General features: G+C 45.9%; 1 protein-coding gene across 1 annotated transcript in view; it reads left to right on the top strand.

Annotated features, from left to right (window-relative positions):
* PLXNA4 (plexin A4) overlaps positions 1–24,519 on the top strand; it is a 443,819-nt gene that overhangs the window by 5,132 nt on the left and 414,168 nt on the right. The window contains exon 2 of the mRNA XM_009998100.1: positions 18,231–18,413. Within this exon, the coding sequence (XP_009996402.1) occupies positions 18,231–18,413 (183 nt within the window). The remainder of the gene's footprint in view (positions 1–18,230; positions 18,414–24,519) is intronic.

The raw sequence follows: 24,519 nt of genomic DNA, 5'->3' as shown, positions 1-24,519 counted from the left end.
TTTAACATCATCCAGTTCCAACTCCCCTTCCATAGGAAGAGACACTTTCCACTTGAACAGGTTAATCCAAGCCCCATCCAACCTGCCCTTGAACACTTCCAGTGTGGGGGAATCCACAGCTTCTCTGGGCAACCTGTGCCAGTGTCTCAGCACCCTCACAGTGAAGAATGTCTTCCTAATGTGTAGCCTAATTCTCTCCTCTACCTGTTCAAAGCCATTCCCTCTAGCTCTATCACTCCATGCTCTTGTAAAAAGTCCCTCCCCAGCTTTCCTGTAGCCCCTTCAGGTACTGGAAGCTGTTCTAAGATGTCCCTGGAGCCTTCTCTTCTCCAGGCTGAACACCCCAACTCTCAGCCTGTCCCCATAGAACTGCTCCAGCCCTCTGAAGCTCCTCTCCCCCGTGAAGAGGGGAAGGGTCTTGGAGACTGACCCCAAAACATCATGAGTGTACCAAGACCTGCTAGGGAGATGGGAGAGGAATGACAATTCTTACTGGCTTGCACTGAAGTCCCAGACAAAGTGTGTTGTTGGCCTGTGATCCCAGCTGTCAACTTAGCAGCTGGTTGCAACCCAGGGCTGCTATCTTGGGAGATCCTCATCAGCATGATCTCCCTCCCAGCATCACCTGCTGCTCTGCAGTCTGACAGACTCCAGTCCCTGAAATGCAAAGCTATCACCCCCATCATTGTAGCTTTTACCAGATACACAACACAAGTATCTGTCCAAGATAATAAAACTGTCTGTCCCCAACTATCACCTGGCTTCTGCCTTTTGCTGGTGTTTTCTTTTCCTTTGGCCAGGAAATGGAATCTGACTGTTTAAATTACTGTATTCAACCTCTTCCTGTTTTTCATGGCACCACAGTCACTTGGGGAGAAAAGAAAGTTTTCCAAAGCTGACCAGCCAACAAAAGGCTTTGTGTAAAGAGCTAGGCTGTGTTTTCCCAACACTTTGCTAATAGAGGGCAGGCAAGGTGGAATTTAGGGACCCAGGCAATTGTCTGATGAGTGACTTGGCTATAAAGGCTTCCTGTGTTTCTGATGCTTCAAAGCAAACCTAAGTCAGTAACTCCCCAAAACATCTTTGCAGATACTGGTACCTGGATCCCTGAGAACTCTGTGTCTCCTCCATACATCTTTTCCTCAAGTAGAGTCTGCTCTCCTGATCCCTCCTGCTTTTCCTGCATCCTCAATACACATCTTAGGTGCTTGATACCCACCAAGAATGTACTACTGTGCTTGTGGAGTTCAGCTGAGTGTAGGAGCAGGTAGTGGAGGGCAAGCTGCTAGTTACATCTCCCAGGGATGACTGTCAGCCACATCTGGGTGCACAGGGTTTTGCTTTGGCAACATAAGCACCTCATCCCAGGATGAAAGCTGCTTGGTCCTTGAGGTTGACCCATGAGCTCCCTTCTGTTCCATGCCTGCAAGTTAGGAGGGGCCATTTCTATCTCAAGTGGCAGAAGGATTTTGTGGATGGTATGGGACAGTCAATTTGACTCCTGGTGAGGCCACTGTTGGTGATGCAGTGGCCACGACTTTCCTACAACTTCCCTAATGAATTTTCTCATCCTCCAAGGGCTTGCATTTGTCATCACTGGTGTTAAGAGCACACAGGTCTGACAGAGCACCTCTGAGACACCAAGATGAGGAGCAGCATGACCCATGATTCACAGGAGGGTTGGCTGAAGGCACAGTAGAACATGACTTGCTGTACAGTTGCAGCTCAGGGACTCCTGGGTTTTTGTGCCATCCCCAATGTTCCCAACTGTTACATGAAGAGGGAATATCATTCTTGCTATTGTGTTGCTCTCTAGCATGAGGGACAACAAAAGATCCATTTAAAAAGAAGGACATGGGCTGGAGCTGCTGGAAAGAAGGGACACTTCAAGGAAAATAATCACTTTATCAACCAAGAAGCAGGAACTGTTCTATCTATCTTATTTTTTCCCTTAAAAGGAAAGGTTGGGGTGAAAGGGATGTTAATTTTTGCTTAGCCCTGAGGAATAGGAATGTGTCAAAGGAGGTCCATGCCTGCTGCTGCCTTGACATTTTGCACAGGCCACCCCTGCCTGTTTCTGCTGACACCAGGACGTGAGGCTGTTGCTTTCCCAGGGGAATGACTCACAGTCACAGGCAGGAGCTACTGGTTTCATTAGTGTCAGCCCTTGCCAGTCAGGCTGTCCTAAGCAAATCTTTTCAGAGGCCAATGCCACTCGTGCTTGGACAATTGTTTTTTTGTTAATCTCCACTGGATAGATCCTGCACAAGAGTTTTGCAAACATGTCTTTGCTCCAAATTCTGCAGGCTCATGCCTGTAGATCCAATGGGTTTATGGTCAGCTGAAGTCAGTTTTTGGTCAACTTTTAACAGTGCTTTTATCTTCTTTCTCTGAAGATGCAAGCAAGAAGAGGAACAAAAAAAGAAATGAAAAAAAAAAAAGAAGGCAGTCCAGACTGTGCAAAGGCTGGAGCCTCAGAAAGACAGGCATGCCTCTCTGGGAATGCTCACTGGAGACTCAGAGACGGAGCAAACAGGCTTATTGCTGCCAGATCTTTATTTGTCTAATTGGTCCCATCAGTTTGTGTTGGATGGGAGTGTGTGTGCATGTGTGTGGAGTGTGTTGTTGGAGGGACTTGCTGAGCCCAGCAACTTTGATAAGAGGAGCCAAGTGTCCTCTTGCTGGCACCGGGGGCTGGAGTGGATGGTGGGCTTTACTTAACCATGGGCCAGGGGTAGGGCATAGGGTTTCTGCAGCTGAGCTCTGTGATTTGCAAATCTCCCCTACTTACCTTCTCACTCCTCATTTCTCCATCTCCAGCAGGTCTGACCATCACCTCCCCTGAAAAGCTGGCTGTGCTCTGGGGTGAAAGGCACTCCAGAGAAATGTCATATTGTCTTGCTACATGAAGCAGCTCAGGCAGAAGTGGAGCAGGGAGCTCTCTCCTGTGACATGGCTGGGATTTCTCACAATTACTGTCAGTGGTGGAAGTGACCAGAGATGTCTGGGGCCGTGCTCCTCAGGCTAATTGAGAGCAGCTGAGTTCAAACTTCCAGAACTCTGAGCAAGCTCCTGGACTCTCCATAACTGGAATTAGGAAAGTCTCCCCACCTCTTCCTTTGTGAGGTAGCCAGACAGGTTCATTAACTAATTAGCACTAATTCATTGATTACCATGCCCAGCGTTCATGCCAGGGACAAGATGGTTGAAGTCTAATGGAGTTGCAGGAACAAGACCTTCATGGTTTTCCTTCCACATAGGTGCATGTGGTTGAGCAGTGCATTACAGGACTTCTCCAGCATCTGCATGAGCTCTCTGGGTATAGCTGCTGGCAACAGCCCAGTCCTCTGGGCATCCTCAAAACCCCCCTACTTATTTAAGTGGGCATGTATATTCCCACCTGGTAGGAACTCATTTCCAGGGGCTTCTCAGACACCACGTGGGTTCATTCCACTTTTTTTCCTCAGTAGTGGTCCTTCCTCTCACCTGCCACCTCTCTGCTTTCACCCAGCAGGGGGATAAGGACACTTTCCTGCCTCTATAAAGTGCTCTGCACTCCAGGCAGGAAAAAAGAAAAAAAAGTGGCTTTGGTGGTCCAGGGGGAGAGAAAAGCAAAAGCTCTTAAACATCTACAGCAAGTGAAGCTTGCACTTAAAGGCTGTAAACCAGGGCCTAATTGCACAGAGAGGGAGATTGCATTTGAGGTATTAAGTATGTCCCTCAGTATTAAACACCTGCCCTTGCAAGGATACTTCCAGATCAGTGTGCATGCAGCAATAATGCTGGCAGGAATTAATTACCTTCTTATCACTCCCTGACCCTGCAGCTTCTCCTTCCAAAATCCTCACTGTTTGTCCTGGGGAAAAAAAAAAAAAAAAGCATGCTTTGGAAACAGCCTCCTTCTCAAACCCATTTCTTTACTTCCCAAGCATAAAGCAAGAGGAAACCCTATGCCTTTAAGTGGCTGGGTGCCAAACCAGCCACAGTGCTGTTCTCTCCTGGCTCCCCCAAGTCTCGTTGACCTCGCTCACACAAAATGTTCATTGAGGACAGAGCAGGGCCCAAGGCTGCTGAGTTGCTGTTGTGTCTGAGATATTTCAGGCACAGCTCCCTCCCCCACTTTGAACCAGGTTGACTCTGCCTCAGCTGCTCAGCATCTCTCAGCATCAGCCCCAGGTTCTGGTGGTCCCCCAGTAGCTGTGTCTGCAGATGAGCAAGGCGCCAGCTTCTCCATCACTGCTCGTGCTGCTATCCTGCATTACTTGCCACATGGGCAGTCAAATTTGTTTCTGGGAACTGATCTTCCCTGCCAGTGACCCAGGCTGTTTTCTTCTGTGGTTGAGCCCTGTGGTCACCCATGGCTCAGCCTTGCATTTTTGCAGGGCTCCATAGGATCTCACATTCCCTTCCATGCCCGGAGATCAGCTACTTCGCAAACGTGACCTCATATTGCCTCGCCAGGAGGTCGTCCTGTGGGCTGAGAGGAATGTTTCTGCAACAGTTTGTATTTTTAAAAAAAAAAGAATTGCAGCAAGCAAAATCCAGCCATCCTGGAAGAGCCAGAAGCAAAGTGACTCCAGCTCCCTTCATGATCCTGAAGCTATTTAAGGCATCTCCGGACCGGGAGCAGCCGAGCGCCGGAGTTTGTACAATACCCGTTCTGTTGAGGAGGGGGTTCAGGGTACACTGGGTTCAGCACTGCTTTCTGGGCCAAATCCTGCACAGACCCCTTCTTGCTTGCCTGATGTAGCCATGGGGGTGAAAATCAGTTCAGGGTCTGTCTTAGTCCTTGAAGATGTTTAACCTCTAGGAATGACCTGGTGCTCATGTCTTTTTATTTTCTATTCCAGCACATATATAACATAAGACTTCTTACTATTTTTTCCCCCTGAAATAAGAACATTTCTCTGTTTACCCAAATTGTATGGAAACATGGGTCCCTGTTATGCCAGGCAGGATAACAGAAATGTCTGAAGCATTCATCCTCAAGGCTGGCTGATGTGAAGATGGAGACAAGAAAGGCTGTTGTACCTACAGAGAGATGTCCAAGTCTCGTTAGACCGTATTTCTGCAACAAACACTCCCAGCCTGGCATCTGCATGACTGTGCTAGTGTGAGATATGGTTTTGCTGTCAGTTTACATGAGAGACAGTTTATTAACACTGGCCCAGCTTTTGGGCAACATTACAACAGCTTTGGGATGGAACATGGAGTTTGCAGAGCCAGCGTAAACCTGGCGGGGTAGATAAGTCCAAATTGAGGATGGAGTTGGGGGCTTGGGTGTCCTGCACACATCTGCCTCTGAAGTGCCCTTTTCTGCAGCTCTGCTTTATTCCACAGATAAATATCAGTAAGTGGATGAATGTGCCTTGCTGAAATACTGTTGCATCTTTCTCCTGCAGACATCTTCCCTGGGCCACTAGTTGCTTCAATTTAAAAGCCAGTAAACATTGCATCTCTAATGTTTTCTGTTTTATGGGGCAGACTCTGATAATATTTAAAATATTTAGAGGTACTTGAAATATAAGAAAGGCAAGACACCCAGATACATGTGCAACTAAATGGTAGCCCTGGAGAGATACACGGAGACCTCTGTTTCCTCCAGGACGGATTGGAGCTGGCATAGCTGATAGAACATGTGGGTGACATTAGATCAGTAGGAACAACATTGCATTTTCCCTGTTTCAATGTCATTACCCCGTCGTTGTCAGTGTTCCAAAATATAATAGGGTTTGTTCAGCTGATTTATCCTGTAAACAAGCACTATTAGCCAGGCTCATATTTAAGAGAGAGAGAGAGAGTGGGAGAGGCAGAGTGAGGAAGCAGGCAGAAGGGAATAATAAAAACGTGCTGCTCCTAATGAGGGAATGACCCAGCACTTACCAGTGGGTCGGGGCTATTGGTCAGGATCCTGAGCCAAGAAACACAAGGCCATAATGGTAATAGTGTCCCTGCTTCTGAGGGCTGGCTGCAACCTTCTGCTTCCACAGTCCCACTTTCAGAGGCAGGAAGAGTTTTTTGCTGAATGGCTTGAGGGAATTTATACCTGGCTGACACAAGAGCTCTGGATTCTTCGAGCACCGAGATCTGTACAGATAGAGGTGACAAGTGGGAGATTTTTCTTTTCAGGGCTCAAGTGCTTTAGTTTGTTGTTTAAACTGATAAAGTGGCTTCTTTAAATTAACTTTCCGAGAGATGATAGGATCAGGCAGAACTCCCTGATACAGATGAGCAGCCCAGGAGCTCAGCTATGAGGGTGGTTAAGGGACTGGAACACCTGCCTTAGGAGGAAAGGCTGAGAAACCTGGGACTGTTTAGTTTAGAGAAGACTGAGAGGGGATATCTGAAGGGTGGGTGTCAAGCAGGAGGGGTCAACTTCTTTTCAGTAGTGCCATGTGATAGGACAAGGAGCAAATTAGAACACAGCAGGTTCTACCTCAACATGAGGAAAAACTTCTCTACTGTGAGGTTTATGGAAGACTGCAACAGGCTTGCTGAGAGGTTGTGGAGTCCTCTTCTCTGGAGACTTTCAAGACCAGCCTAGATGCATTTCTGTGTCAACTGCCCTAGGTTGTCTTGCTCTGACAGGGGAGTTGGACTCAATGATTTCCAGAGGTCCCTTTCCACCCCTAACATTCTGTGATTTTGTAGTTCTGTGACTCTCTATTATTCAATGAACAAGCTGGGGCCTTTCATACCCAGCTGAGCTCTCTCAGCTTCCCCATGCTGAAGAGCAACAGCACATACATGTTGTTCATTACAACACTTTGCTTACCTTTGCAGGGCTGTGGTGAGGCTTAATTAATGCTTTCAACCAGCTCTGGGAATCTCTGGCTGAAGGTGCTGTTTGCATGCAAAGCAGCATTGTTGTTTAATTTATAAAGCGCCTTCGGTGAACGTGGCTCTTTGCAGCCCAAATGATCATTTTGTCTGTATAACAAAATAATAATGAGAGTAATTGTGATTCAGTGGAGAATCTCTGGTGGTGTGGGTGTAGGGGAGGCAGCTGGACTCCATCCTGCAAGGTGCTGGTGTGCATCCCTGGAATAGGAATGAGGGGTGCCTGGCAGCTGCCAGAAATGTTCCAGAAATGCTGGTTTAACCATCCTGCTGCCAGCAAGTATAGGGAGATAATGGGCCAGACACATCATTGTCTGTGAAAGGGAGGGCAGGTCTGCAGGAGAAGACTCCTACACCCTTCAGCATTGCCACAGCCAGCACTGGTATTGTTGTGGAGACCTTAGAAGAGCCCTGCAGTGTGGTTGTTGTGTCCATCTGGTGAAGATGAACATGGGAGTTTGTAACTTGGGGGAGGGAATGTCTCTTTGTGAGGTGTCTCTATTGGAATGACGTGCCTGAGAGAAACCCCTGTTGTGGCAAGGATGCCCAGGGTCACAGGGCACAACTGACAGAGGAAAGAGCTCCAGCCTCTTCTCCTCTTGCATCACTGCAGTTGACGTATCCAGGAATTCGTTATGTAGACAACCTTTGTCTGATCATGTAAATGTACCATCCTTTAGGATAAAATCCAGCAGCTGGTGAGCACTTCTCTCAAAAGGGTCTTTCTGCCTACACAGAAACCCCTTTTCACCTCAGATTTTCTCTCTCTGGGACTCTTTCTCCTCATCTCAGCACCAGGGGAAGCCAGTGCTACTGTGGTTCAGGTGCATAGCACAGCTTTGCTGCTGAGATATGTTCTTACAGAAAAGCCCTAGCAGCTTATTTGATCAATACTTCACTTTTGAAAAATCCCTAAATGCTTATTTACCCAATAGACCATGGCAGTTTCAAAGGCAAAGTCTCCACATGTAATAATCTCTTTTTTGGGGGGGGTGTGAAAAATGTTAAGTGAATTTTTTGAAGCTCAGGAAAAGCACTGAGCTGAGAGCCACAGAGATCATATTCCTCTGCTTATCCTTCAGAGTCTCATCCATATTATCCTCCAGCCTCTGAGCCAGCAAGGGGAAGTTTATGGGGCTGCAGAGGAGCTCAGCTTCCTTTTACAGTCACACTTGTTGCTCTTCAGGTCCCATCCATCCTCTTTGTTTGTAGGTACAGTTGCCATCTGTGAGGGGATGAAACTCCATGGCCACACACCTCAGGGATCTGCTTTTCACCCCAGCTGCATGACTTGGGATGCTAATGCTGAGGTCTGGAACTGTAATGTTGGAAGTTTCTTGAGGCAGTGGAGATGATGTATGCAAAAGGGAGATTTGGCTGCAACAGCAGTGGTGTTTGGGTTGTGAAGACCTCCATAAATGGGAGTGCTTGCACTATTTCAGTCTGACACTCTGCAGTGCTGCTGGAGGTACTGATCCCCTTCCTTGTCTGTATTGGATTCTTGAGGTTTAACCAAAATTCTTAAAATATCACTTAAGTGAGCATCACAGTTGGTTTTGGGTTCGAAGGGACCTTAAAGATCATCCAGTTCCAACTCCCTGCATGGGCAGAGACACCTCCCACCAGACTAGGCTGCTTCAAGCCCCATCCAGCCTGTCCTGGAGCACTTTGAGGGATGGAGTAGCCACAGCTTCTCTGTGCAACCTGGGCCAGGGTCTCACCACCCTCACAGAAAATATTTTCTTCCTAATATTTAGTCTAAATCTCCCATTTTTTCAGCTTAAAATCATCCCACTCTCCCCTTGCCCTACCACTCCATGACCCTGTAAAAAGTCCTTCTCCATCTTTCCTGTAGCCCCTGCAGGTACTGAAGTTCCTGTTAAAATATCCAAGCACACAGAGTGTAAATACCCCACTGAAAAATATTGCCTGTTCTGCAACTTTCCTCGTTTGTCTTGACATAGTGTGACTGTTTCTCCTGGCAGATGCTGGGAGGTGAAGTTGACACAGGAGCTGAGGGACATAGTGAAGCTGGTATCAGTGCACCATCTGCCAGTAACACAGATTCATTAACCTGCTGGTGTTTCAGGTTGGGTCCTTAATTGCATCTTCACCTGTAATGGTAGAAGCCCTTTCTATGCAAGTGACCAAGAAGTAAGTATATTAAAATAACAGAATCATTTTGGTTGGAAAAGATCAAGTCCAGCTGTTAAGCCAGCCCTGCTGAGGCCATCACTAAACCATGTCCTTCAGCACCACATCTACACAGCTTTGAAATCCCTGCAGGGCTGGTGACTCCACCACTGCTCTGGGCAACCTGTGCCAGGGCCTGATGGTTTTTTTGCTGAGGATGGTATTGCACACTTGCTATCTATGATGTGTTCTCTGGAAAATCAGTCTTGGATTTTCCTTCATGGGAGCATTAACTGTTTCCTTCCAACTGCTCAGTGTTGCTCCCAGGGCAGAAATGTTTCTGCTGACCAGCTCCATGCCAGTATTAAGACACTGTGCTTAGCAAAACTGGGAAAAGGAGTATGAGAATAAGCAATGGGCTAAAAAGCATCTGCAGTTGCTGCTCACTAGCTCTGTGGGTGTGACACAGAGTCAGCAGACCCTGAAAGCTGTGGTCTGCATCTCCAGAAAAGCAAACTCACTGCCAGTATTGCTTAATTTTTGTCATATTGGGGTGTAGACAATTTTTAGGGGTTCACTAACCCATGTGCATTGTGCACATCTTTTGGCACACTAATCATTCAGAAAATTGGGACTCAGAAGGTGCTAAATTTATGGCAACAATTCCTTCTTACTACTAATCACCCAGCTCTGCTCAGCAAAAGGCCTGAAGACTAAAGAAACCTGTTGGTTTCTGTAAGAAAGGCAGCCTCCTCTTCAGGAAATTGCAAATTTTATGACTTGGAGGTATATGGTATAGACTGTTGGGAAGCCTTATGCTCACAGTATTGCAGGAACATAAATGCAGGCATAAAAAGTCTGTACCACATTAAGATTCTGCAGCACTCTGGTAACTTGACACCAGCCCTTGAACTGATACTAAAACTACAGACCTAAAAACCAAATGGCTGTACCAGTTCGAGTCAATCTGAGTAACTTTCTCCCCTGTTCTTCAGCTCCTGAGTTATGGTTGAATGAAAATCTCTTAGCATAGTGGGTGTAATTTCCCTGTAATTGGTGAAGTTACTGTCACTTGTGGATGGTGACATGTAATTGCATGGTAGCCATGGCTGTGGTTGCACAAGTGAAAAGTGCTGTGCAATAATAATGTATTTCCAAGTGCTGGCTCTTTATCCAACTTCCATTTTATCACAAAGCACCCTGGGGAAATAGTACTGGATATTTTTGGATGTGATTAGACTGCAAGCAAACCACTGAGGAGTGGGTTGGTTGGTGATCTGTGCTATCTTTGGTTGGTGGCTCAGGGTTCCCATCTTTTTGTCCACAGCATTTGAATGGCAGATGACAAAAGTCTACAGCTGTTGATGCTCACTGGCCAAGCCCACAGCCTGACCCACTGTCAGGAATGCATGTGGTGGGGAGGACAGTAACAGGCATCAAATGATGTGAATGATGTGGCATGAGGTGAAGGTCAGAGAAGTTGTCTCCACTCTGCACTAGATCCTTTGTCCAGTTCTGGAGCCCCCAAAATAAGATGGACATGGAACTCTTGAAGCTAGTTCACAGGAGGGCACAAAGATGATCAAAAGGATGGAGCATCTCTCCTGTGAAGACAGGCTGAGAGAGCTGGGGATGTTCAGCCTGGAGATTCCAGGTTCCAAGGAGATCTCATAGCAGCCTTCCAGTACCTGAAGGGGGCCTACAGGAAAGATGGGGAGAAACTTTTTACAAGACCTTGTAGTGATAAGACAAGGGGTAATGGATTAAAACTGGAAGAGGGGAGATTCAGGTTAGACATTAGGGAGAAAATCTTTACTGTGAGTATGGTAAGACACCCGAACAAGTTGCTCAGGGAACTTGTAGAAACCCCATCCCTGGAAGTGTTCAAGGGCAGGTTGGATGGGGCTTGGAGCAACCTGGTCTAGTGAAAGGTGACCCTATCCATGCAGGTGGGTTGGAACTAGATGATGTTTAAGATCCCTTCCAACCCAAGGCATTCCATGATTCTATGACTCTATGATTCTATGATGACCTCATAGCCAGGCACAGCCAACTGGGTTGAAATGTCCTGGTTCTGCTGAAGTCCACAGCACAGGTTGTGGCTGGTCAGACGAGTCAAAGTCCACTGGCTTCAGAGCAATCAGAAGAGAGACTTATTTGCAGCATGGCCAGAAGCAGAGGAACTGCAGGAGGTCAGTGGCAGTGCCAACCCAGTTGAAGGATGGCAAGGTACTAATGCTAGGGCCAGGTTCACCCCTGTACTAGGTGTTCTAGACCCTACATTTCCTAGCTTGTGTACAGGTATCCTGAAGTTCCTCATGGTTGATTTTCTTGGGGCTTCCATCTTTAGATTTTTAAATATCCTACTGAGTAATACACATGCCCACAAGCTTCTCACTCAGTCCTTGCAGTCAGGAAGGAAAGAAGATCCTAGTCAGGTGATGGAAAAGACCTTGGATATCTCCTTGCAAAGACTCAAATGCATATTCCTGTTGATTTCTTGTTGCTGTTGGCTCCCTGGCCCTGTTGGCAGCCCAGACAGCCATAATATATGTCTTCCCTCCATCATCTGGTGTGGCCAAACCTGAGATAACAAGAGTGAGAAGCCAAGTACCTGCCACCATATGAAGACAGGGCAGTTAGGTATTAGCTGTAAATCACAGGCAAGACTTGGCTGCTGGGACAGTCTTTATCCCCAGTGTTGTCTGTAGAATTGCTCTGGAGCCTGCTGAGGTGTCTGGAAAAATCCCCAGTGCTTTGACTGGGGAGGAGAATTTCACTGGAGTGAAAGCAAGGAGGAATGAGGGATGGCTGATCCTTTATCAAGGCTTTTCCCAAAATATGGATTAAGCTACATTTGTTTATCAGGGGCCGTTTCAGAGGCAAATAGATAAAGCAGGTGTTTAAGGGACAACTACAGTTTATGATGAGCACCATTTGCATGGGCTCCCTAATCTCTGGTGCTTCAGCCATTTGTGCAACTCCAAAGTGCCCACTTCTGCTGGGGAATCAGATGAGGGCAGGGAAGGAGGTGCTGTAATCAGACCTCTAACCCTTCTGCTGAGTTTGGGGGTTTTTGGGGCTCAGCAAATCCCTGGGGAACTGAGCCAGCACCAGCTTTGTAAAACCATTGTCTCCAGGAGGGCTTGGAAGTATTAATTATTTATTTGATAGGCTTGATTTTGGAGAAGGTAGATGCCTGCCAGAATCCTCCTGTAAATCAGGCCCATTCTTTGGCACATCCTTCCTGTTTCACTGTTGAATGTGACACTTGGCCACGGTGTCTTGGCTGCTGCTGACCCCCTTGGTAGTTGATGGAGGAGGGAAAGGTGGGAGCAGCCTGCAGCCCCTCAACAGCTGGCATAACCTCTGCACACCAGCCCAAGAGGGAGAGGCAGCTGGTGGGACTCAGGAGGGCATTTACGCCCTGGGAGCTGCCAATCATTCTCACACGAAGATATTTTGCATGTGTAGAGCACCTTACAAACCTGTGTTTAGCAGCTTTCCTGGGGCACAGGGAGGGGAGTAACATTCCCTCTTTTGCAGGTGGGAACCTGGTGTGGAATGATGAACTGAATGACTCCAGTCTAGCATCTCAACTGCAAGGCCCCCCTTTCCTCCTGAGATGCCTACAGACTGTACCATGAAATTCTGGGTTATATTTTAACAGCTCAGGATGTGAGAATTGCTGATCCTATCCCTGCCTCCTTAGATCTTCCCTTTGGCCCTCCCTGGTATCCCAGCTGGTGCAGAAGCAGCATTGTGAGCAGAGTGAATTCATGTCCTTACCTTTGCTTTCATTCTGGAAAGTCCTTCATGTGAAATTGCCAAGCAGGAAGCTCCAGAGAGCTGAATGTGGCTACTTTATATTGCTGCTAGGAGTGTCTGGAATGGAAAATAAACCTGTGCTTGCAACTCCTGACCCTTTCATCATAAATCCAAGCTTCCTTACGTGTTTCTCTTTGCTGAGGAAGATGACTGTATTTCTGCCTTTACAAAGGCCTGTGTGCAGCTGAGAGGCACAGCTGCACAGAAGCTGGGTGAGGTTTATTTGTAGGGCTTCATTTGCTGACATTTATTTTTTTTTTTTTTGCAGATGATCCCCAAAGGAAATAACCTAAATATGTTCAATGAAAATAGTTTTTGTGTGGTGTGTGGTTTGCAGGCCTGGCTCTTATTTTTTGGGGGGAAGGCAAACCACAACTCAGCCAGGCAGCACCTCCAGTGCTGTGTTCAGTTCTGGGCCCCTCACTACAAGAAGGACATTGAGTTGTTGGAACATGTTCAGAGAAGGGCAATGGAGCTGGAAAAGAGTCTAGAGAACATGTCCTGTGAGGAGAAGTTGAGGGAACTGGGATTGTTTAGTTTGGAGAAGAGGAGGCTGAAGGGAGACCTCATTGCTCTCTACAACTACCTGAAAGGAGGAAGTTGTAGAGAAGTAGCTGTTGGCTTCTTCTCCCAAGTGAATAAACCTGGGTTAAGTAGCACCAGGGGAGGTTTAGACTAGATATTAGCAAGAATTACTTTACTGAAAGAGTGGTCAGGCACTGGCTCAGGCTGCCCAGGGAGGTGGTTTGAGTCACCATCCCTGGATGTGTTCAAAGACAAGTGTAGATGTGGCACTTCCAGGCACGCTCTAGTGGGCATGGTGGGTTTTTTATGGGTTGTGTGTTGTTGGTTTTGTGGGGTGTGTGGTTGTGGTTTTGTGGGATTTTTTCTTGGGTTTTTTTGTGTGTGCTTTTTTTGGTGTTTTTTTTTTTTTTTCCTTCTTTCCCCTGGGTGGACTCAGAGACCTTAGAGGTCTTTTCCAATTGGGATGATTCTGTGATGGTTTCTTCAGCACCCACACAACATGGTTTGTGCTGGAAGAGACCTTTAAAGGTCATCTAGTCCAAGCCCCAGGTCATGGGCAGGGACCCCTTCCACTAGATCAGGTTGCTCAGAGCCCTGTCCACCCTGACCTTGAGAGTTTCCAGGGATGGGGCATCTACCACCTCTCTAGATAACCTGTACCAATGTTTCACTATCCTCACTGTAAAAAATTTCTTCCTTACATCTAGTCTGAATCTCTTCTCTTTTAATTTAAAATCATCACCCCCTGTCCTATCATTTCAGGTCCTACTAAGAAGTCTGTCCCCATCTTTCTTTCAAATCCTTCTTATAAGTTTGTGTCCTTTTGTAAGTAATATCCAGGAAGTAAGATTAAATAAATTGGATTAAATTTAGTTTTGTGTTTGTATGGGGGAAAACCATTTTATCAGCCCCATTAAAGGTAGGTCTGAGTTCAGCTGGAGCTGGGCCCAGTCTGATGGAGGAGGAACTACCCTGTGGCAATGGGAATAATTATGGCTTAACAGGTTGGAGATGTGCTGCAGATCTGCTACAGGCTATTGTGCTTGATTCTGGGTTCTCTAGGTCTATATCCTCTTAGGGTTTTGCAGGAGGATGAAAGCTTCTTCTGCTTATGTGAGCTCTGATATGCATCTACAACAATCACATACTCTGGCTCACACATCCTGGCAGTTGATAGAGTGTGTTAAGAGGGCTCAGTGCTGGATCCTTACAGTCTCCCAGATTCAGACTCTGCCTGGGGAGCAAAGCAGAAGTAGTTTGTATCTCCCTGCAAAACAGCACAGGCAGCTCCTGCCTGAGATTTGAGGTCCTGGGCCAGGAAGGCAGACCAGATGACTGCTTGGGTCCTTTCAGACAAGTGCTTCAAGTGGAGTAGTTGGTTTTGGCTGTGCTGCAGGGAGAGGAGTGTGTGGGAGGCTGGGCTACACCAAGGAGGATGCCTCAGACTGTGCCAGCTCTGCTTGATTGCTCTCATTTCACTGCTTGTCGGTGTGATTTCCTTTTGTTTGAGATGGAGCTCCAGATGCTGCACCCTAGGTTATATGTCTGCTGGCACTATTAAGTTCTTCATCCTCATGGTAACAAAGAAAGCTACTTCCCATCTCTTGTTTTCCTTTAAAACCATGACAAAACAGGACTTTCTTCCCATGCACTTCCTTCTTTCCTTTTTAGAAGGGAATTTCTTGCTTTAGCTCTGAAACTATGAATCTCTCAGCCTGTCAGAGCACGTGCTTGAGTGAGACACAAACATAGTTTTCTTACAGCCTTCAAACACAGATCACATCACTTTGAGAACTGAAGAGTTTCCAGTCAAAGTGGCCCTGACTTCAATACCCAGATTCTTCTCACCTTCTGCATCCATAAGAGGTTGGAAGGGACCCCAACAAGTCATATAGTGCAGCCTTCTGTCCAAAGCATGATATACCTTCATGTTAGAGGCTTAGCTTGAGTTAAATCCTGTAGCAATCAACTGGCTCTATCAGAAGGTGATCCAGGGCATTGATCCAGGCAGTGTCTCATGGCTTTCAGAAAGACCTGGGTAGTTGTACTTCTTGAGTAATCAAGCTGCAGCTTTTCCATCTATGTGATGAAGCCATGTGTGTTCTCTTTATCCACAGAAACACTCAGCTTTTGGCAGTCCTGCCATCAGTAGGGGTGTCCTGGCTCTCTGAAATGTGGCCATCTGATCAGTGGCACTAAATCTCTGAGGAATTTGGCCTTTGGGTGTAGGATGCAGACTTTAGACTTTGTCCTGGCACTGTAGACTAGGATCATCCTGTCTGCTGCTCACGGTGGCTGCTGATCTGATCTGTAATTGCTCTTTGAGCTGTTATTTTATCTCCAAAAGGGCAGGCCACTAACACTAATGGCTCTTGGAGGCCAGAGCTCAGGCTAGCTGTTCCTTACTAATGGCTGTTTGAATTCCTCATAGGTTTTATGTGTTTATAAATACATTTAGGATACATTATTTTTCCATTCAGTAAAACTATCTGTAATTATTCCCTATAATTGCTGGGTGAGGACAAAATGCATTAACTATTAAGCTTTTACTGCTTGTGAGCTCAAGTAAGGAGCAGCCCCTATTCTAGCCATGCTTCCAGAAGGATCTGAGCTCAGATAAAGGAAATTTTCATGATCCTTTATAACTTGTATATGAAAATTAGGCAACCTTCCTGTACAATTAATTATTGCCTTTCTAGGGATTAGCCTAGCAAAACATTTTAAGTGGATACTCAGCTTCAGTGCTCTGAGTGGTCACAGGGAAGTGATTCAAGTTTCACTGTTTTAGCAATTGTGTCTTGTGATATTTGGAGCTTCATCTTTGTTTGTCTTATTCTGTTAAGATCCTCATATTGGCAACCTGTACCAACCTCACCTGCTGTTCAGGTGGTGCCATGAGGTAGAAGAGTTGTTTGTAGTGTTCTGTTGCTGCACTTGTGTAACTCCCTGAAGCCCAGAGAAACACCCTCAGCAATAATGAGACACTAAGTGCCCTCATCTAGAGCACAAGTCTGCAAGAACAAGGAGCAGCTGAGAGAGAGCTGAGGGTGTTTAGCATGGGGAAAGGGGGCTGAGGAGAGACCTCCTTGCTCTCTACAACTACTTGAAAGGAGATTGTAGTGTCCTGGTTTGAGAAGAGCAGGATAGAAGTTGGCTATGGCCATAGTGACCTGAGAGCTCCCCAGAGCCTTCCCAGCTCCCTGGGCTGTGGCAATTACAGCAGGGGGAGCAGCTGTGCCTGAGGGGAGGAGAGGATGGTTCAGGTGACCCAAATGTACTAATCACAGCCATCCTGCTCATTGTGCTCAGTATAAAATGGCTCCTCAGCAAGCTCTCCTTTGGCTTTTCTGGATGGTGTTTTGGCTGGGCTTCTTTGTCATATGTTCCTGTGCTGCTGCATTCTGTTTTCTTGAGAGAGAACACCTTCCATGGAGACAGGTTGCCTTCTCCTGCCTTCCTGAGTGGAACTGGCTTAGCCACTCCAAGGCTTTTGTGGAATGTCATTGGGACCTTGGATTCAGGCACTGATACCTGCTGCAGAGTCCAGTTGGAAACTTGTCTGGTTGGGAAGTAATAACCAGCTGAGGAGTGTGAGTTCCATATTTGTGTGTTTTTCTGTAATTCAGCTCATCATTAATATTATTAGTATCTATTGTTTCATTGGAAAACAAACAAAAAAAACCAGGAAAACTTTTTTTAACCTTAAAGTCTCTCTCTCTATTGTTTCATTGGAAAACAAACAAAAAAACTAGGAAAACTTTTTAACCTTAAAGTCTCTCTGCCTTCTTCCCCTGGGAAGTTAGTTGGGGGATAAGAGAGAGAATCTGTTATCTTGGTCATCAGCTAAAACTCTGATGTATGGGGAGGGCATGCCTGTCATCAGCTAAAACTCTGATGTATGGGGAGGGTGTGCCTGTTGGTCTCTTCTCCCAAGTAGCAAGTGATAGGACTGGAGAAAATGGTCTCAAGTTGTGCCAGGGGAGGTTTAGATTAGGTGTTAGGAACAATTTCTTTCCTGAAAGGCTGCCAGGCCCTGGCACAGGCTGCCCAGGGCAGTGGTGAAGTCCCTGGAGGGATTTCAAAGCCACGTATCTGGTGGTGCTGAGGGACATGGCGCAGTGGTGGCCTTAGAGGTGCTGAGTTAGCAGTTGGACATCATGATCTTAAAGGTCTTTTCCAACCAAAATGATTCTATGTTTCTATTCTATGACTAAGATAACCCTAGGAATGGGGAGTGTGTGCAGACACTGTTTGTAACGTTTAATCCTTGGCATGGTCCCTACTGCAGACTTAGCCTAAGCTGACCAGCTGTCTCCCAGCCCATGCCTGGACATGCCTTGGGGGATTGTGATTTCCAAGATCAGCATGAGTGATGCTACAATGTTTTCAGGTGTGAGGGGAGTGGTTATTTAGTTTTAGTAGGTGTGAGCCTTACTACTGGGTCTTGGAGTCGAAGGGCAGGCCAGGGTCTATTTTATTCCCCAGTGGAGGCTCAACTCAGTGGTTCTTACTCTGAATCCTATGGGAATGATGTGCATACTTTTTTTTTTTGACAGAACAAGATAAGTTTCAGGCATTTTCAGCAGACTTTGTCTTTGATTGCTGGGTCTTGACTGGTAAAGCAGTAGGAAAAAAGCTTAATGTAATGTATCCTGCTGGGCTGTCATTCAAGAGGAGTAAGTTTCCAGTTCTCCTTCTGTCTATAACTCATTATGAAACTCTGGACATTTTTTTTTCCACTTCTGTATTTCTCCAGTCCTGCCTTTGTCACTGATTTGTCAGCCTTCATAAAGTCTGAGCACATTATGCAATGGTGTCCCTGCTTGGATGGATATTTCACAAGTGGTGAAAAATCCCAGTGGCTTCAAGGCTTTTTTTATAATCCTCTTTTTTTTTGTCTACAGCTGTTAACAATTGATGACAATTTCTGTGGCCTGGATATGAATGCCCCCTTGGGAGTATCATCCATGGTACGAGGACTCCCCATTTTCACTGAGGATGGAGACAGAATGACATCTGTGATTGCCTACGTCTACAAGAACCACTCCTTGGCTTTTGTGGGCACCAAGAGTGGAAAACTCAAGAAGGTAAGACCTAATGTGATCCTTTTAAACAGATTTTCATCTTCTTATGGAGTTTGGCAGTGTTGCATTGAGTGTGAGCACAGCCTTTATCCAAAAAGGCTCTGGCTGGCAAAAAAACCCCAACAGTTTCACCCTCAAGGGATAGAGCTGATGTGAGAAAGGAGAAAATCTTTCTTCCAAATTGTTGTTCATCAGCAAATGGATGTTTCTGAAGTCAAACCACAGCTAAAGTCAGTTTGCATTCAACAGATTTTTTGTGTGTGTTCAGACCATCTCTAATTAAGTAGTTGATCACAGGGTATCTGTGCATCCTGGAGGAAAAACTGACTGTGGCTGAAGTTTGTTAAGCAACAAGATTCACACTCTGGAGATCTTTCTTCAGAGCAATGTGACTGGACCGTTGTTTTACCACGAGCCCAGCATGGGATTGGAGGTTGCTCAGTTCTGGTCAGGCTGGGTTCTTGTACTGAATGAAGAGTGTTTTCATCAAAAGAAAGCTGTGTCTTGAACAATAATGAGCATTATGTTTATGGTGGATGCTCCATAAACCCAAATACAATGAAGAGTGTGTTGATGATCCTCTCTGCGTTCTCACTAAGAACATGCTTGTCGCATGCCTGTGCTCTGTAGTTTTACCATGTAAGGCAACAATAGAGAGGCTTCAGAGGTGGAAACTGGGAATCATCTACCTATGGTTTTCTAAAGGCAAGAAGAGGCATTAAAAGTGGCCTTCTTATGATAATGGTGGACACTGCCTCCATTTCAACCCCTGTGGGCCGTTCTGACGTTGTTGGTCTTGATGCTCAGCTCAGGAGTGTTACAAAAGCTTGTATGTACAAGGGGATGGTGGCTTTGCACTACTAATGGAGATGGCTGAGAAGCTGGGAGAGAAGGTTGGGCAGAGCCTCAGGGGTTGCATTTGATGTTGGTGTCTCTTTGAATTTCTTTTGCAAATAAAAACTCCTAACCTGGGGGAAGGAAGGCGTTATAAAAAAAGTGACCTCCTGTTGCTTTGTGTAAGATGGGCAGAGCAGACAGGGGGAAGGGAGTAATTTGTTCATGGATGCCTAAGGAAAGTCTCAAATCTCTGGTTTTGTTCCTCTACCTGTTTCTTTTCAAGCAAAGAAAATCAGGGTTGTAAATTCAGATGACATTACTCTTGTGCTGAGGGAAGCCTGCAAAGGGAAGGGGATCCTACCCACTGGCAAAAGTCTCTGGCTTTGTTCAACAGAGTAAAAGCCACAGATGCTTTTGAGAGGAGAATATTTTTTTGAAACAGTCTATTCAAGCATGTGGTGAAGGAGCCAGACTGTTTTTTAAACAGTTGTAATAAAAATAATCTCTTCTTCTGACTAATTAAGTTTTGCTTCTTTGTCATCTGTAATATCATAATAAACTGTTTAGTTCTCCAGTCTCTTGAGAGAAGGAAGGAGTGGGGAGCTGAGATCTGAATGGTAAATATCCAAAAGACCTTAGCAGTGAAGAATGACTGCAGCTTCCCTGCACATGTAGGCTTTTGATTTTTCTTTTGTCTTCAGGAGAAACAAACTCAGACACAGCTCTGACTGCCTTTACAGGTCACATTGCAGAATCCAAGATCTAATTCCTTTTAATAGGGGAAAACAGGAATGAGAAAGCTTTAGTGTGGCAGAGAGCAGGGACAGCCTTATAGGGTAAAGAATGAGCAGAGGGGAGCTGAAGTAGCTGATGTAATTGGAGAAAGCTGCATTTTATTCCTTTTTTCCTAATGTGCTGAATATTCTGTCTGTGGTAGTTGGTGCATTTGGTCTGTGTGCTCAAGCAGAGCTGGAGTGTTGGGCTGAGATCTTCCTTAGCTAAGTCTCCACCAGAGAGGCAGAATGCAAATTAAAATGGGGCTCCCTTGGACATGTGTGGCTGTTTTGCACCAGTTGATGAAGGCTTCTGGAAGCCTTCAGTTCCTGCAGGTTCATCCTCTTCCTTGCTATGATCTCTCCTCCACATGCTGCCCTCCTCCAGGGCTCCTGAGGGCATCTGAGCTCAGGACACCAGCCTGTGTTCCCCCCGAGTGCCACACAGGGCCAGTTTGGCACTCAGGGTTTTCACTTGAAACTTTGCCAAGGCTTCATGGGCTTTTTGAAGCTTTGTTTTCCATCTTGGCTCATCAATCAGGTGCTTTTGAACAGGAAGCAAGGGGAAAAAACTATCCTGGTATTGTGACTCCAACATAATCCATTATGTCAGCATGAAGCTTGATTTATGTTTTTAAAAAAATAAATGCCTATGGCTAAATTGGAATAAGCTTTGTAGGATTAGATGAAACTCCATGTACCAGTGGACAAAGCCCAGGAGCTGTCTTTTTTTTTTTCCCCTGCTTGCTGGATCCCACCATGCATGGTATGTGCTGCTCTTCCTCCTGCTGCAGTGCAGCTACTCAGTCAAGCTACTGTGAAGTACTTTGGATGGCACAAAGAAAGGAGTTACTAGATTATCTTCAAGGTAGCAGGATCTACACAGTTGTTGGAAGACTTGCTGCAAGTCATTACAAGATGGGTTTGGAGAAACTTTCCTTATTTTTTTTCTGCAGTTTCAGTCTTTTCCTCTGTGTGTGTTTTCATACAAAGGAGACAGGCTGTATATCACATTTTGATGCATGCAATCCGTGAATGTGCTGCAAAATACCCACAGTCATAAAGCAATCTCTGCTAGTTGATATACAAATGTCACATATGTCAAAGGAATTTATCCAGTGGCACACACAACTGAAGTAAAATATTGTGCTTTACAGGAACGTATCATTAAAATGAAAACTAGCAGCATATCAGGAATCTGCCCATGTAACCAAGACAACAAAGAGAGAAAGAAAAGGAAAAGCCAAGATAGAGAGAGGGTGGGAAAAGAGTGAGCGAAACAGAATGACAAGGTTGGCCTCAGCTATTTCACTGCCCCAGGCAAAATACATTTTGCAACCCTCGCTCATTCACACAGCTCCATGTGCAGACCAACAGGGAGGCACTGAATAATGTGCTGTGGAAATGTGCCCTCCAATTCTGCTGGCTCGTCCACAGCACAGCCTGGCCCTGCAGAATGAAGAGATAAATAGGATAAAAATGCAGAGCTGCAGGAAAGAAAAATTCCCCCCTGTCCACATACTCGTGTGCAGAAACCAGAGCCCAGGGATTAAAGGTGTGGTGGGTGTTGATGGTGTCTTGGGGATGGAGAAGGGTGGCCCATGGATTAAAGGCCTGAAGGGTTCTGGTGGCTTCTTGGGGTTGGATAAAGTTGCTGTAGGGCTGAGTGTGTTGGAAACCAGTAGGGTTCAGTTCTTTGCTCTACTAGGAACTCCTGGTGTGCCTCCTTACCTTGCTTTCCCTCCTGCAAAGGGCCAGAAATATTTTGCCTGCTCAAAGAAGTGTTGGGGAAAATTAATGCACTAAATGTGAGGTGTGATCTTGCCAGGCAGCTAAACCAGATAGATGAGATGGAAAACCAGCTCCTGACCACTTGTGGGCATTGAAAACCCTGTGGTACTTTTTGTGGAGAAGTATTTCATCTTGCAGTGCTTTGATCAGATCCCGGTGTCTGTAACTGTCTCCTATGCTGGCCAGCCCGTGGTGCTTCCATACAGTGTTGGTAACTGTTGCCACAGCTCTAGTATATACTCCAGGGTGCCTGACGGCTTCGTTGGCAGGATGAGTTCCTATGTATGGTGCTTCAAACAAAACCTATGGCTGAAAGCCAAATGGGAACCCCTGTGAATTTTTAGTGATAATTTTTTTCAGGAGATGTGAAGGCCCCACTTGAGTTTAAGAAAAATTCTATTTTGTCTCTCTGCAAACAGCACTTCAGCCAACCATTGGGAAGGGGAGTTATTCCTGGGTATGTTCTTCCTACAAATCACTTTGCTGTAAAACAGCCAGGTGCCAAAATCCACTTTTTCTTTGCACACTCTCTCCTTACACTCTTAGCTCTTCAATCCAGTGGCAGGAGAAAGTTAGAGATGTACCTGTGGAGATGCTTTGCACGGTTCTCTGTGCTTATTTTGGATTTCTTTTCTGGTGTGTCTGGCCAAATTATGTGTCACTTATACCTGTCATCACTAAAAGAGCATAGCAGTATTCAATATGCCTTGTATTCCTTCCCTAGGTATTTAATTTATGAGTCACTGCTTTTGTGCAGATAGTTCCCAGTCAAAGAAATACAACTTACCTGCAATGATTCCATGTGTAGATGTAGGTGTAAGAGGCAATTTAAGCTTACAAATGTCAAACCTGGGAACAGCCCTAGGAATTGCACTTCTAACACAGCTTTTTGTCCATTTTGAAATGTTTATTTGAAAATGGAGTAGTAGTAATTTACATTCATTTCAAACTTCCCTATAAGAAGTATTTTTTTGGTCCATCCAAATAGTTCACTCTAAGCCTTTTCTGTGCTAAATTCCTCACAGAGAAGGAAATTTGGCTTAAAAACCAGTTCTTTCTCTCTGTGGTCTGCATTTCATTTGTCATAAAATCCCATCATTTTGAGGTCTTTGAAGGGCTTTTTAGATTTGGACTGCCACTTGGTGTGAAGGTTTTCATTCAGATCAGACAGCTCTGAAATCTGGCAAGCACTTACCCCCCAGGGGTCACCTCTATTTAGCAGAAAATTCTCAATATTGATCAGTTTCATGAACAACCCTCTGGATTACCCTAAACTTGTGAGACTTTGCTTTCTTTGAATCCGGAGAAGAAAAGCCACAGGGAGATGTTTAGATCAAAGAGCTTGGATTTGTGATTCTCATTTTGGCCCATCTCACAGTTGTGTTGGGGAAGGCTGGGTTTTTTGGGTAGTTAATTGGATTGGAAAGTAGATGCAAGTCTGAGCCCCTGCCAGTCTCTGGCCACGTAGCTGTGGCTCTTCCATCCCATCAGCTGGCTGACAGCTACCCTGACTGGATTCTACATTGCAGTTTACAAGCTCAAAGTGGGGAGTGGGAAGTGCTGAGAGGTGTTGAAGGAGTTAGCTGGTGGCTTGGACAAAATAAACCTTGGTCTATGATAGTGTCAGGACTGTAAGGGAACCCTGAAGGACAACCAGACCTGCAGCATCACAGAATCATAGAATTACAGACTGGTTTGGGTTGGAAGGAGTCTTAAAGATCACCTAGTTCCAGCCCCCCTGAATGGACAGGGACACCTCCCACTAGACCAGGTTGCTCCAAGCCCCATCCAACATGGCCTTGAACACTTACAGGGAACACAGAATGTTAGGGTTTGGAAGGGACCTAGAAAGATTATCTGGTCCAATCCCCCTTCCAGACCATATCACCCAGAGTAGCTCACACAGGAACACATCCAGGTGGGTTTTGAGTGTCTCCAGAAGAGGAGACTTTACAACCTCTCTGGGCAGCCTTTCCCAATGCTCTGTCACCCTCACAGTGAAAAAGTTTTTCCTGATGTTTACATGGAACCTCCTATGCTCCAGCTTGCACCCCTTGTCCTGATAGGGTGGATGAGGCATTTACAACTTCTCTAGGCAAACTGAGCTGCTGTCATCATCATCACTTACTGCTAAGTCAGGGATCTTCTTGCTTCAGTCATTACCCCATCACATTTGGGGTGAGAGGTCTTCCCAGAACAGGGTTAAACCCTTTGAACAAGGGAGAGCTGGATTACCCTCAAGTGAGCAACAGACAAATGAAATAGATTTTTTCATGCAAAACAGTTTGAGCAAGGTAAAAGGATGTGAGGGATGGGCAGAGACAGGCAACAGAACTCCAGATGGGTTGGTAGTACCATGATGTACCCACATGGAGTGGAATATCTTCCTTTTCTCCTCTCCTACCTCACCTCCCACCCCAGGAGCTAATGAGAGCACCTTGGTTTGGCCATGGACAGGTTTATGGTCTCATGATAACTGCAGGAAAAGACAGAGATTCACTGTTTCTCCAGGCAAGGAGGTTTCTGAATACATACAGGATGAGAAAGCCTGCTTGGTTTTGATATTCCCTGGAGGATATTCTGCTGCTGACAGCCCTGTGAGAATGTCAGCAGGGAAACTCTGCTTCCTTTTCCTTCCCTCTGCTGCTTTGAAACAGTTGGGGTTTTACATTTTTTTCCTTAAATTATTTTTCCCCCCCAACTGTTTG

This window comes from Chaetura pelagica, unplaced genomic scaffold, assembly GCF_000747805.2.
Source record: "Chaetura pelagica isolate M959 unplaced genomic scaffold, ChaPel_1.0 scaffold224, whole genome shotgun sequence".
Lineage (NCBI taxonomy): Eukaryota > Metazoa > Chordata > Aves > Apodiformes > Apodidae > Chaetura > Chaetura pelagica.
This window is presented reverse-complemented; position numbering and strand designations above follow the sequence as displayed.